Below are 14,632 nucleotides of genomic sequence, written 5' to 3' on the forward strand. Positions count from 1 at the left end.
CCTTTACAGAGTGCTGCAGAGGATAATGCAGACAGCCCAGCAGCTCCAGACAGTAGTAGTCTTGTATCCTGCAGGAGCAGTACCAGTGGAGTCCTGAGTGGCACTAGGGGCCTGCCCACAGCAGCGGTTTGAATTAGAATTGGGTGTGCACTCAAGAGGACATTTCCCCCCCCCCACGCCTATTTTCTCCAGTTTGGTTTGCATTCCAGTGCTGTTCCAGCACATAACACTAAACTGGAAGACAACATTCAGGAGCACGAATTGCACAGGACAAATGGGCATGCAGTGCACAGGCCAGGCTTGGTCTCACCTGCAGCAAGGAGCCCCAACATGCAGCATGGAGCTGATGGCCAGCCTGCCCAGAGCCTCCCACAGACTGGTTCTGGGTGTTTAGCAAGCCAGGCTTTGCATGGTGTCACTGTGGCTGCTTCTGGGCTCCAGCTAGCCTGGATTTGCACCTCAAACTGTCCCTCAAGGTATCTCTAGTCCCCATGTCTGCTGCTGATACCAAACTAGAATGAGCTGTGGGCTTCCTCAAGGGTAAAGGGACATCTGGATAGACTACAGAGCTGGGCAATCACCAATTGCATGAAATTTAAGGAGAGCAAGTGCTGTATTCTCTACCTAGGATGGGGCAATTCTGGTTGTATGTACAAACTAGGGGATGAGAGGCTGCACAGCAGTCCTGCAGGAAGTGACCTAGGGGTTTGGGTTGATAGCAAGTTAAATTTGAGCCAGCAGTAGCCGTGACAGCAAAAGGGCCAACCACACTCCAGGGTGCATCACGCACAGAATACTTTCTCCCATGTAAGTTCCAGCAAGAAATGATGTATTGCACACGCTCTCATAAAAAAATAAAACCTGTGTAATAAAACCTTCTTACTTGCCTTTATCAGAGTGAAAACTTGAGTAACCTGCAATTTGAGCACAGAAACAGCCTGGGTAAGCTGCAGGAGAGGCTTTTTTAATGGTAAGACTACAAACAACAATTCCCAAATCTCTTGTTAAAAGTGGCTGCTGAGCAAGAGTTCTGAAGAGAACAGTTAAGGACTGGAAGACTTCTGAACTCAAAGGAAATGCCAACAGAACATTTTGGTAAAGGAGCACTGCCAGCTCCTCCCTTTGGTCCACAGTTAAGGTCAACATCAAAGTAAAACCAAACAGACCAAGTGCCAATCTGTCCAGATTCTACTAAACTGCAAGCCAGTCAGTGCACAAGCCATCAGCTGCTCAAGGCACACTGTAATCTTTGCTGCACTGCAGAGCTCAACACGCTTTCAGACAGTGAATTAGCATGTTAAGCTTTAGGCATATGAACTCTCTCTTGCACACTGGAGCAAGGATATAGCTAAACACTGGATATGTGTTTTTAAAAGAGCATTAAATTTTGTTTTTTCTAGTCACTAGAAAGATTGATGAAGGAAAAGCATACATTAAATGCACTCAAGAGCTAACACTGACAGTAAAAGATGAAGCACAGAATCACAGAATCAATTACAATTCTTCTAAAGGATGGTGTAGCCTGGCATAAATCTTGACATGTTACAGCCTGCACATGCCTGTCAACAGCCATCTATGGCTACAAAGACTGACTGGATAATCACTATTAACACCACCTGGGGTTATTCACCTCAGCACAAAAAAGGCTATTCACACTAATACCTATGTGGTTTCAGGTTTAGATTAAGTGTCCAGATGCAGACCCTCTGGATCACAGTAGTAATAAATTCTTGGATAAACTGCCTAAATTCCTTTGTATGTTACAAATTGTTCAGCTTTCTTGCAGTGATAGTGAGCTAAGAAGTGTCATGTTGAAGAGGGCTCAATCAAACCACTTCAGATCAACTAGATTTGTGATTTCAAGTAAAGCCGATTTCCTGTAAAATCTAATGCTCTTTTTAGACAAAAGTGAACAAATGCAACTTTCAGGCACCTTAAATAAACACTCCTCTTTTAAGGAGAAAAATAAATACTCTACTTTGTAGGGCAAGAATAAAACCCCAACAAGCAACTTTCTAGCCAGGTTTCTCATCTATAAAAGAAGCAAATACCACAGTCTCTTCTACATTAGCCCTTCTTATCAGACTGACTTATTTCAGCTCTATTCTTGCCAAGTGGTACTCTTCACTTACCAGTCAGTTTGCAAGTTAGAAGGACATATGTCTTCCCAGACTTTGAAAAAAGCCCTCTACCAGCACAAAGTAGTCACCTGTTTCTGAAAAAAGCAAGTAATTATCCCTCAAGAGATAGTTCTCCAGAAGTTGAGAGCAAACACTGAGAGCTCTGTTGTGCTTAGCTCAGATAGAATATTAGCTTTTTACTGAAAACTTTTTTCCCATCAGAAAAACATAATATAGAAATAGAAAAGCAATTTCTCTGACCCCAGGAAATGCCCCTTCTCCCAAGCAATTACCCTTGCAGCTCTTCCTCTGGCCCACTGCACCTTAAGACCTCCCTCCTCACAGCTGCACAAGCGCAACCGCACAGAACAAATGTAAAGCTGTCTATATGTTCCAGGTGGACACAAACACACATTCAGCTCAGTCTTCTAGATAATCTTGCTAGCTATTCAGCTGAGGATGGTCTGGAGGATATCTGCTTGAGTGCAGACTTCAAGCTACACAACTAGAGATACCCAGTTATAAGGCACTCTTGGGTTCATCGTAAAAACATTATCAGAAGTGGCCTGACACTATGAGGCACTTCCTCCACACTGTGGTTTTTCTTCTGTAGTTTATTCCCATGTGTGTTGCACTCTCCTCCCTCTTCAAAGCTAGACACACAAAGTTCATCAAATTACTATTCTCAACATGCATATGTACTAACTGAACTGCTACAGAACAAAAATACCTTTAAAAATGTCATCTTCAATTAAGAACAATGTAAGATTATTCTCCCTGAGAAGAATATCTATCCTTGTACTCTGTGTACTTTTACAAATCCTGCAGGTTTTCTTCCCCACAATTAGAAACTAAAGCCAGATCCTTTTCATATTTCATGTGAACAGTACTATTGAGAATGAGATTGGTATTTGAGGTGTAGGAAAATAAAATTGGCCAGAGGCTATAGGAAATGCAGCAATGACATTTATTAGAATTTCTCCAGGCATTACATGAAAAAAGATTTAAAGTTGAAACAGAGGATAAAGCTCATTCAGTGCATCTTTAAAAAAAAAGATGTATCTGAATAATCTTGGTTCTTTGTAATAGATGCTGCTGCAGTTCCTGGGATTAGTTTTTTATGTACACATCAGCTGAAACTCACTTTGAACAAAACAGCAAAGAACTCCTTTTTCACTTGGCATTTCCCCATCTAGTACAATACGACATTCTTGAAATATCTAGACAGATTCCACATAATTTTATACACAGTTAAGACCTTTCACCCCAAATGTAAAAAGAGAGACTGTTAAGTAAATCAGCATCTTTAATCAAATAAAATATCATGGAAGTAAAAAAACAACAGCAAAAATCCCAGGAGAGCTGAAGCCCCTGCATTCCACAGCAGTGTGCAGCAAATAAGAGTTGTTGTTCCTCACTGTTATGGTAACATAAAGCATAATACTTAGAAAGCAGTGATAATCAGTCTTCGCTTTCTAAACTGGACAATCTTATGTGAAAAGACACTGCTGGATTTGGCACTTTGCTTAATTGGTTTTCTTACTAAAAAGAATAAGTGTTTCCTGAAATACAGTATAAACTGAAAGAGATAACATGAGCCACTGTAACACGCATTTAAGGGTTCAGACATGCACTCCAAAATACTCATCTATTACACATTTGTCTAAGCCCTCTCAAAAATTTCACTCAAAAACATTTTCAAATCTATATGCAACTTTTTATACCTCTATAAACATAATTTCTCCCTTGAAATGATCAGTTTATCCCACCTTCTGTCCAGAACACACAAATTTATTACTTTGTTTTAAAAAGAAAGACCACAAAGCAGTATTAAAACTGGAATAGCCTGGAAAGTGTTATTAAAACTGTGCCTGTACTTCAGGATCCCCTTTGAAATGTATAGCCACTGTATATGAGAAAAGTGAAAGGTACATAGTATCTGAGACTTGCTTGGTCCTCTCTTGTGCACTCACACTTAACTTCCTGCAACCTACCTCAATTTTCTTTTCAAATAAAATTTAAAACAGCTTTCTGCATCCCAATGTAATTAGACAAGGCTTCTTGCAGCATTTCTTTGGTTAAATGAGAACCCCTGACACACCCAACCCTTACAACAGGCAAGTCTCTGGTGGAATATTATCATCAGGATAAATCCCATCCCACTGCTGTGCCTCCTTCCTTTCCTCATCACCATCAAGCCCAGGACAGGTGGAAGCAAACAGGCCAGGAAGGAAGTGGCAGTCACTGCCAGCTCTTGCCTTGCAAGCTCTGTGAGTGCATGCAGACACCTTTTCCTCAGCTCTGGGTTATGGAGGTGGAGCTATGATGCGATGCATTTTTGTTTCCAGTTCCAACATGCACGTGGAATTACACCACTGACTGGTACAGCCCAGGCAGTGGATGGCACTACAGCTCTGTCTGTGCAAACCATGTCATGATACTTTTTCTGCTTATTGGTCTGTGCTCACAACGTCAGTAGAATTAAAAGAGAGGCACGCATGAGTTCACACAGATTTTCCACAGAAGACGTGAAACATGCTGCTCTTTGGAGGGAAAATTACATTCTCCTTTTTTTTTTCTTCAAGTATTATTCAACATATTCAATATACATATATATAAAGACACACTATCCTCATTTCACTACAAGACAAGCACATCCAGAGTGAATTTGCAGATCACCATTATCTTTGTCTACTCCAATTTCTCCTTTCCTTTAGGTCAACTCTAAATATACATCTCCTCATCATAATTACATGTGAGAATCCTTAATTTGCCCCTTGTGATTTATTTACATAATCATAAAAAAAATAATAGCCTGAATTTGCATACTGACACTTGAAGGCCCATCTGTAGCTATGAGTGTCCCAGCACTATTTTTGGGTAATACTGTCGCCTATTGCTAAGTAGCTATTGAAAGCAGCATACTCATTTTTTCATTCCCTTTTTTTTTTTGAAGAAATGCTGCCTAGAAAACCCTGGTTTATGGCTTACTCCATATTTTATTATTTGGGTTGTAGTTTACTTCCTTCAGGAGCTGTTCACAGTCAGACAACACTTCTGCTGGCAAATACTTCACTATCTGCTCAACAGTCTTTTGATATGTTGACTTCTCCTTTTCCAAGGATTGAATTAGAGTTTTCATTTTGCTCTCTCGTGTCAAAACAGTCTCCAGGCTGGCTTCCAGACTCTGAATTTTAGCGTGAGCAACCTGTAAACAATAACATTATTTTAAATTGATAAAGTCTGTATAGTTTTTTTTTTTTAATTTTATGATATGGTATCTGTTAAGGAAAGAATTACATAGCTACTTGTAAAAGACATCTGCGTAGGCAAACAGTACAAGGAATGCATACTGTGTATCATACAAAAAAAATCTCCTCATAGTGACCAGATCAATCTGAAGAATTTCTCAAAGCTTTACAGAGGGAAGGAGACACACAAGTGTCAGCAAGCAAGGAACAGCTGAGAGTAACAAGGAACTGGAGTCGGAGGGAGAAAAAGGAAATCAGCAGCTGGAGTAGCACTGGAAGACACGACCTGTCTGAGAATGATGGCTGGAAGAATTCTGATTCTTCCTAGAAAAGGGTACAAGCAAAAGAATGAAGAAGTTATGCAAACAAAAAGGTGAAGAGGTTAAGCACTGAGAAAGATGCATTATTGTAAGGCACTCTGAAAGAACAGAAAAGCTTTGATAGAGCCTTTCAAATCAGCCACTCAATTATTCTATATCTTTTGTGCATTTTCAGAACAGAGGCAAAAGCCACAGCTGAAGTAAATAAATGAAGAAAAATAAAAAGAAAAAATAATAATGGTAAAAAGTTCAAGTGATTCCTGCTTTCAGTATCAAAAGAATACAGCACCCTTAGCCCTAAACACAAAAATAATGAGGACTTGATCTTTGCTTTTTTCCTTCCATTTTCACGTTTCAGAAGCTGAAAGTGCTTTTTGAGCTCTTTGCAATGCTTGTTCAAGTTAACAAATATAACAAGAAATAGCCTGATGATGAAAAACCCAATAATTTATCTTTTAAGAAAATGCAAGACAATACAACATATTGCAACTGAAACAAGTCTTGGCCAAGCTATGAGACAAAGGGTAACCAGTGAAGGAGGAAGGGCTTTTTTAAAGCACAGCTTCACCAGACAAAGTCTGGTGGGCTTTCAGACGTCTGCTAGGAGAGACCACCTTCCAAAAGTAGGACTATGAGTTTCAGCAGAAGGAAACAAAACAACACTGCCTACAATGGCCTGAACAAAACAAGTCTGCTGCACTATGGATTATTTCTTAAAACTTTCCAACACAGAAGTAGAGATAGAAGGGACAGAGAATTCACTTTTCAGTAAGATACACAAATTCTGCCAACAGATTTTATGGCAGATAAGGGTAGAGAGATTTTGAGGAAAAAGAAATCTAAATCAAGAAGGCAAAGTCCAAGGAACGACAAAGGAGTTAGAAGGATGCCTAGCAGAAGTGAATCACAGTAATTAAGAGAACTGCTCAACTGCACAAGGTCTTGCAGTAAGAAGACTTCTCACATACACTTAAAACAATACTTTTTCCTCTGCTGGCTGAATCATAGAAATGATTTCACCATGAGTTTATTGCCTAAGTCACCTACCTGTAGCTTCTCCAACAAATCCATGTTTTGCCTCTTCAGATGATTATTTGCCCTCTCCAGCTTCTCCAGAGGTTCACCTTCATCACAGGGACTCACGTTTTCCTGTAGTTCATCCTGAAGAACATGGTACTCTACTTCATAGGCATGGAGCTGTTTTGAAATGTCCATCTCAAACACCTGCCATGAGAGAAAAGACCACTTTTAACTACAATAGGGAGGACTTATTCCACGTGAATGTTTGACTAAGAGTCAACTCTTCTTGATTAATGCTTTTCCTGTTCCCTTCAAAAAAGTATATTAAGGGAATGTCTACATTAAGAGCATTATAATAGAATTGTAGCCATAATAAATCATAGACTTCAGAATAAATTGGATCACACCTTTCACAAGTACCATCTCTGACTGCAAGATGTATCAGCAGAAAAGTCTTATTCAATACAAGAATTTTACTCTTGCACAGGAATATCAAGAAGTTCAAGACACATTTTTTAAACCTGGGATTCATCAGATCTCAGCTTTCAAAACTGGATCCCTTGACTCTAAGAGCTCATTTACAGACTTCTGTACAAACATTCTTCATGGTTACAGTTTCCACGTGCTCTGTCCCTGCATAATGACACACTACTTTCTTATTGGGATACTTTAGGGACAAAGCATTGTGAAGACTACAGAACTGAGCCACTAACAGTGATGGGACATACAACCCATATCTGTTTACACATCTAGTCACAGTTTCTCAGCTTTGGAGAATTACCGAAGATTTTAGACTAGGATTGGAGGGATGTCTACAGTGACATCAATTTTCTATTCCTTATCCTAGAGATAGCAAACATTCCACCAAGACACACACAGATTCCCTCAAAAACCAAGTTCTGTATTACTTTCACTGTTCTATTCTATTCAAGAGAGAATAGAAATATACAAAACTTTACATTATGTAATGTTCACGCTGGGTAAGAACCACTTTCCTCTACATAGCTACCTGATCAATCATCTGTGTATTACAGATCTGCACAATGTCTACATTTTTCTTTCATTACCCATTATAAGGGGATGGTCCTGGGAACTACAAGATTGAGATAGCCCAACAAGTGCCCCTGCAGCCAGGCTGGGTAGCAGCAACAGGATACAGGCAGTCTACACATGAACACAGATCTGGAAGGCTGCTCAGTACAAGACCACACCACAGGCAAACACAGCAGAGCTGAGCTGCCCTGTATGTAACCACATTCAGTTCTGCAGGCAATATAACCCATTCTTTATCAGACCTGGCTTTGCACAAAGCCATCTCTACCCTCCCCGAAGAGCACAGCTGCTCTGCAGCCCATGCAGAGCACAGAACAGATTTAATGTCTAAGAGTACCAAAAGTGTTAAACTACCATCTCTATCATTCCCAGAATCAATGAGCTGTGAAAGACACAAAAGTGCCTGACAGGTTTAGCATGGCAATGACAGTCAATGCAATGAGGAAATGAAGAGGCACATTATCTGTAAATGAATTCTTATCTAACAGCATCTGAAAGAGTCAAACCTTAACTTAAGCCACAGGAATGCACAAGTATTTACTCCACTCCTGCCCATGGACATGACTTTCTAGAGCTCTTCTGTTATCTCTGAACTGCCACCTGAAGGGGGAGCGCTGCTTGAAGTTTTACAATTAACATACTAGACTGAGGCTCACTCTCGGTTTGCAGCTTCAATGTAGAGGAAGGTAAGCTACAGACATGAAGATTCTAGACACTGTCAGTATGTATCAATAAGCTTTACATACCTTCTTCTGAGAAGACTTGCATATAGTGTAGGCATGATTATTTTAAAGCAAACTAAAAGGGGGGGGGGGGGCGGGGGGGGGGGAAGTAAAGAGAAAAACATCCTTACCTGAGTAATAATTTTTTCCATTTGAGGTTTAGTCATATCAGGAATAGTGGTTTTAAGAAAATCAACAATGTTCTCAAAACTCTCACATCTCTTTATAGATGTCTCTTGACTGCTAAGTAGGCTCAGTGCTACTTTAAATATGACTTCTGTTCCTTGAAGAAAAATAATGTCTAAAAGAGAAAATAATTAAAGTATCTTGAAAATTTGAACTAGAGTCATTGGATTAATACCTATATTTACTGGGATGGTCTTTGTAATCAATCACAGTGCAGATGTATTCAGTTCAGAAGTGAAATCTGTTTTATCTCAACATGAGGATAAAGCATGAATTTTCTTTCACCTTACAGATGTTAGGGAGCATTAAAAAAATACTGCATGCTTATTATGTCTGTAGCAGTTATCTGCAATGAGCAGTTATCTACAATGAGCATTTCATCACTGTCTGCCAGAGATGATAACTGGTTTTAAGTGCTCCTGTGACTGAAAAGCAATTGGGGAGCAGATCAAAACACAACTGTTTTCTACAGGCAGAAGCTAGTCCATAAAAAAAAAAAAGTTATTTCCATAACCAGTTATATTATTTTCAAAATTCATAGCAGTGATCTCAGTGATCTTACTGGCTCTAATCTAAGCCTGAAACCCTTACTGTGAGGTACTACATCAATAAGAGAGGAAAGTCTGGGCTCTGCAGGTCAGGAGACACAGATTGTACAGAAATGGGAATCTTGAGAACAGTAAATAGAAATTCTGTCTCAGAATCAGCGGTGGACTTGAAGTTACTGAGATGAAGGCAGTACATAGGCATTTCAAACAAACCTGAGCTGTCAGTTCTGTCACACCACAGGGTGTTGTAGTTCCCCAAACCTGGGGAATGTTTTTTTCCCCAGGACCCTTGAAGCCTGTAACCATGTAGTTTGATCCTTCCTTCTTTTCTTGACCCAACTGGCTGAGGTCCAGTATCTTTTCCTGAGCAGGAGACTAGATAAGGCCCTGGTCTTCCTTGTTTGTCCTCTTTCCCCTTAGAGAATAAATGCCTTGGACTAATCCCAGGGGTAACAGCCTCTTTTGGAATCTTTTGTGTTGTCCCTGAGATATTCCTCCAAAGCCTCTCAAGGAACTGAGTTAGCCAAAGAGCCCCGGGGGTTTATTTCAACAGGGTGTTTGTTCGGGGCTACACAACTGAAGAAATTAAGTTCCTGATCCTGATACTCCAGAAGTCATCCCTGGCCTAATACAGTATCACACAGCAGCACAAGGACACTGATGAAGCAGCCATCCCCTTCAAATGCAGTTCCTGAAATTCTCCCTTCCCAAGTCTCTGATGGACATTTAAACAACATAAATATGTAATTTGTAAAAGGTAAAAAACAGCCATTTGTTCCTGGATATGACAATGTCTTTAATAAGACATTAAAAATTCAGGAATTCAAAGCATTAAGAAGTAAAACAACACAATAATTTTCAATTTTAAAATGGGAATCTGCCTTGCACAGCTTATTACAGAGAAATGAACATCAAATCTCCTTCCCATCTTCCCCGTCTGCAAAAAATTCATTTGGGAAAGAAAAAACCAAACAACGAAAAAGAAACACGTAATGCTCAATTGTCCCAGAATTCAGAAAACCCACTGGGAAACAGATATTCACATAACTGGTACATCACTGAGAAAGAGATACACCAGTCATTTGTTTACCCAGACAGCAGACAAAAAATGACAGCTGTAAATGGAAAAAACCCTCTGCAACTGAGAAAGCACTGGGAAAAAAAATTGAAAACTTAAAATCAAACCCAACCAAACAAAACCCTCTTCCTGTCCCCAAGCCAACACACCACACAAATTGAGAACCTAACACACCCCAGTATTAAAATATGAGACAAAGTCAGGCTGAATTTCTTACAAAAAGACAGAAGGTACTATATGAAAACAGGAAGATCAAAGGGAAAAATGTATCTGATTTTTGAGGAAGTACTTTACACACGCATTTAGATTCTTGGTGCCTACACAAGTACAGTGAGTTTTGCATTAATAAATAAATTTAAAATTTAAAAAAAGATGTATTACTAGAGATTAAGCTGGAAGTTCTTATGGATAAGAAAAGAACCCCAAAATAATTACTTGACATCCTGATACCGTAAACACTACCAGGCACAATCAGTATTTAGGCTTCTGTAACTAGATGCTACCCGTAGAGGAATTTTTAATGAAAAAACTATCTAAATGAAATCAGAGCCATATTAAGACCCGGAAATTGTTCAATATATATACATGAATACCTAAACCAGCCTTTAAGTTCAAATTTGCCTAAAATTTTTTAGAAAGCACTTTAGAATCAGAATTCAGAAATGCATTTTCTTTTTTCAATTTGCAAGTTCAACAAGATGAACTTTTCTACTGATATAAACCAAATACATTTGCATAAAATATATTTGCAACAATAAACTTTCTGCTGTTTACACTTCAGAAGTCTCTTAGGTAGTAAGATAAGATTTTTTTTTTTTTTTTATATTCTGATGTTTCAAGAAACACCCGAATTTTCGGATCATCAGAACCTTTTGGATTTTCCTCTTAAGAGGGAGCTGATATCCCACCAAGACAAGTGCTGCTACTTGCCACCCACAACAGTCACCCCAAATGTCCCAGCATGTACAAAACTACTCCTGGAGTGTTTCAAAACACAATTGATATTGTTTTATTATTTCAATAGAATAAACTTTCTTACCAAACACTCTGGCAACAAATCCTAACGAAAACTGAGATGCGAACAGTGTAAGAAACCACGGCGCAGCATAAAGACTGGGACTGATTTCATTCTCTTCAAGATGATTATACAGGTCTCTGTGATAATCATGTAGAAGCCTTGAAAGCTGATACATCTGAATCTACAGTTCATGAGGGGGTTGGGGGACGGAGGAAGTAAAGAAAGAAAAGTTCAGTTTTACTCAGTTTTCCAAATCATTCATATTTCATTCAAGGGAAATTAACTGCAGTACAGATGGCACAGTAAAATGAAGCTTAGCTGCCTCCTGGGGCCTCAAGCGGTATCTACTCATGTATAAACAACATGCCACTAATGAATTAAAACCAACAGGGCAGTCAAAAACAAAGAACAGTTTGAACCTGATTACAAAGTATAATTTCAGATTCACAGGCTTAAGGTAAGAAGGCAATATATTGCTCCAACTTTTTCAACAAACCAGAACTTTCAGTCTTGCAGCAATGAAAGTAGTTACACCTCTTCCAAGATGTCAAAACCATGAGTTGTGACTAAATTTAAACATTTCAGGTTTCATTCTTTGAATTTTGGCCTTATTTTTGCTGCATTTAAAACTCCAGTGCTACAGTCATCACTTTGGACAGTTTCTGTACCCACAGAATACATTTTACACAGAGGTATACCTACATACATACTTCCCAGCACACCTCCCAGTGGTCCTGTGGAATTTAAGATACTGATGCAAAGAAGTGTTGCTGAACAACCTATAATGGTTGCATGGGGAAATGGTTAAAAGGTGCTATTCATGGCTAAAAATATCACTCTGTGGAAAATTATTTCCTTGCGACACTTCTCTCAGAAAGCAGAAGATGAGAAGTTGACGTATACTGTTAACATTAGTTGTCAGGTCCAATTTTATTGTCAACAGTGTTTTATGCTTAAGGTGAATCTGTTCCTCAATAAGAAAATTACTCTTTAGATCCAGCTATTTTCCCACTTCTAGAGTTCATGCTTGTTACCTAACAAAAGCTGAGTGCATTTGAAGCTACCTGTTAGCCAGCACTGAGCACAAGCAGAGGGATCACTTTTACATAGGCAAATCAGCTAAATTTGTGCACGCATTTGAGTTCTTGCTTTAATTGTGGAAGATACCCATTAAGCCCAGTTTGAACAGTGTCAACACAAAACACACGTGTGAAGTCAGAATTGCATCACAGAGCAGTAAACCAATTTGGATAGTTCTTTATGAACCAAGGACATAGATTACTACTTTCTTCAGACAACAACTGAAAAATCTAAGTCAAATGAGTGTTCATTAACCTGAAGTCAATTCTCCTTATAAGCATCACTACTGTAAATGCAAAAGAATTTGCAGTACTCTACTTCTAATAGAAAACAACACAAATATAGTAAGCTCCTCTAAGTCTTCTTGCCTAGTTTGTCTTGAGCAGACAAAACTTTAACAGAAAAACTGCCTAGAAGCAAACTGTGGAGAAAGATAGGTCATTTAATTTAGAAGGCAAACAGTACTACAAGTGGAAAACTTTCTCAAAATTGAAAGTGTTCTTACTGAGAGGTTCTGACAATGAAAGAGTCACACTCATTTGAACTAAAATGTCAAATGCTGGACATATGAATGCTCTCAAATCATCAGACATTGGAACTCTACAATTGCAATATAATACTCACACTTAGAGAGCATCTACTAGTGAAAAAAAGGGCACAAACATGCAATATCAAACTTTGAGCCTCACTAGTTTAAAACATATTTGAGGGGGAGAATTGGAACAGGAGGAGCTAAACCAATGCTTTTTATGGCTGTTCACTCTTAATTCATCAAGAACAAACTTGATACAGCATATTTACATCCAGAGTCCTCTATTGTATTCACAATAAGCACATACAATTTCTTTAACTGCAATTTATTCCATTGCTCTGGACATTTACCAAATAAATTCCTAAAGTGACTGGTTGTGAAAAGTGGGCTGAAACTCTCCCTTTAGTTTTACTCAATTATAAGTGTTTGCCATGCAGGGAGCATGGGGAAAAAAATGCGACTTTCGTATCTGCTGCTGTTTTCTCTTCTTCCACTGTGGATTATAAAAGTTTTTAACTCATCAGTGGTACATTCCTTTAGAATGTAAGGGGTTTATAGCATATTATAATTATTCAAATCAGTGGACAGTTGCATGTCAAGGTGAAAAATTTCTCAAACTTTAAACCCTGAAATTTCTATAGATCTGAAAACTTTCCTGTTTCCCTCCTAAACAGTCTTGAGTATCTATTGCTAGCTATTAAATATTTCAGAGCATGTATCATTGCATAAGATAATAAACTGATTAAAAATTAATCTGTTTTCTCTCTCTGTTGAGGGTGGTGGAATAGAAGACAATGAGAGAAAGAGGTGAAATGGTGAGTCAAGGCAGAGCAGCCCCAAGTACAAATGCCTGCAGAATACATTGACTGGCCACTGTGTGTCACTATTGACTTGACTTGGCCTTACAAGAGAGAAATCACATTCAAGTGCTCATTGACTGAAGAAAAAAAAATCTAATTAATTTTTAAACTCCATCCATACATGACAAAGCATATCAGGTTTTTTCTGGCATGAGGAAGAGAGAGGAAGAGAAAAAGAAGGGCAAAACTGCAGAAAGCAGAATTTTTGAAGAGATGACAGGGCTGTGTGCCAGGAAAAACTCTGCAAGTTATAAACTTCTGTGTTTGCCAATTGAGAGGCAAAGAGGGGCTTGACAGTAAAATATACACGTACCTCAAAACCTCCAAAACAGTACAAGAAGCCTCATAAGGCCCTGGAGAACCTAAGCAACCCCTAGGAGCTCCAAAGTAATTTAGAACTAGTTTCCTCCAGAAGGACAGACTCACCTGTAGCGACATCATGTCCGGCCTGTACTGTTTACGGAAGCCAAGGTCATACATGAGGAATTTCAGCATTTCAAAGGCCTGTTCTTCACTCATATGTAGAAGCAGCACCCCAGCTACAAAGCTTATACCTTGACAATAACCCACTTCTTTGTCCAGCAAAGAATATGCTTTCAAGAGATTAAACAGTGATAGCTGTCCTGCTCCCAGGTGTGTGGAAAAGTAAGGATGTGTTGGGAATGTCCGTCCTGATGCAAAAAGAGAAGAGTAGTTCAAACTCAATTCTTCTGAAGGAAAACCCCAATTCATCTGACAGTCAGCATTTCTCCTCCCTCAGACCATTTTTCTTTGCTTTCATATGCAGTTTGCTTTTAATCAGATCAATCTGTATGTTACCACTGATTTTGGACTGTACCTTTTG

At 39.0% G+C, this 14,632-nt stretch overlaps 1 protein-coding gene across 1 annotated transcript in view; it reads right to left on the bottom strand.

Moving 5' to 3' along the window:
* Positions 1-3,068: 3,068 nt before the first annotated feature.
* Positions 3,069-14,632, bottom strand: part of TBC1D4 (TBC1 domain family member 4) — a 98,248-nt gene continuing 86,684 nt past the window's right edge. Inside the window, 5 exon segments of the mRNA XM_066313392.1 lie at positions 3,069-5,328; positions 6,739-6,915; positions 8,618-8,787; positions 11,338-11,497; positions 14,215-14,459. Coding sequence (XP_066169489.1) covers positions 5,101-5,328; positions 6,739-6,915; positions 8,618-8,787; positions 11,338-11,497; positions 14,215-14,459 — 980 coding nt within the window. The 3' untranslated portion in view covers positions 3,069-5,100.

Source organism: Sylvia atricapilla, chromosome 2 (assembly GCF_009819655.1).
Source record: "Sylvia atricapilla isolate bSylAtr1 chromosome 2, bSylAtr1.pri, whole genome shotgun sequence".
Lineage (NCBI taxonomy): Eukaryota > Metazoa > Chordata > Aves > Passeriformes > Sylviidae > Sylvia > Sylvia atricapilla.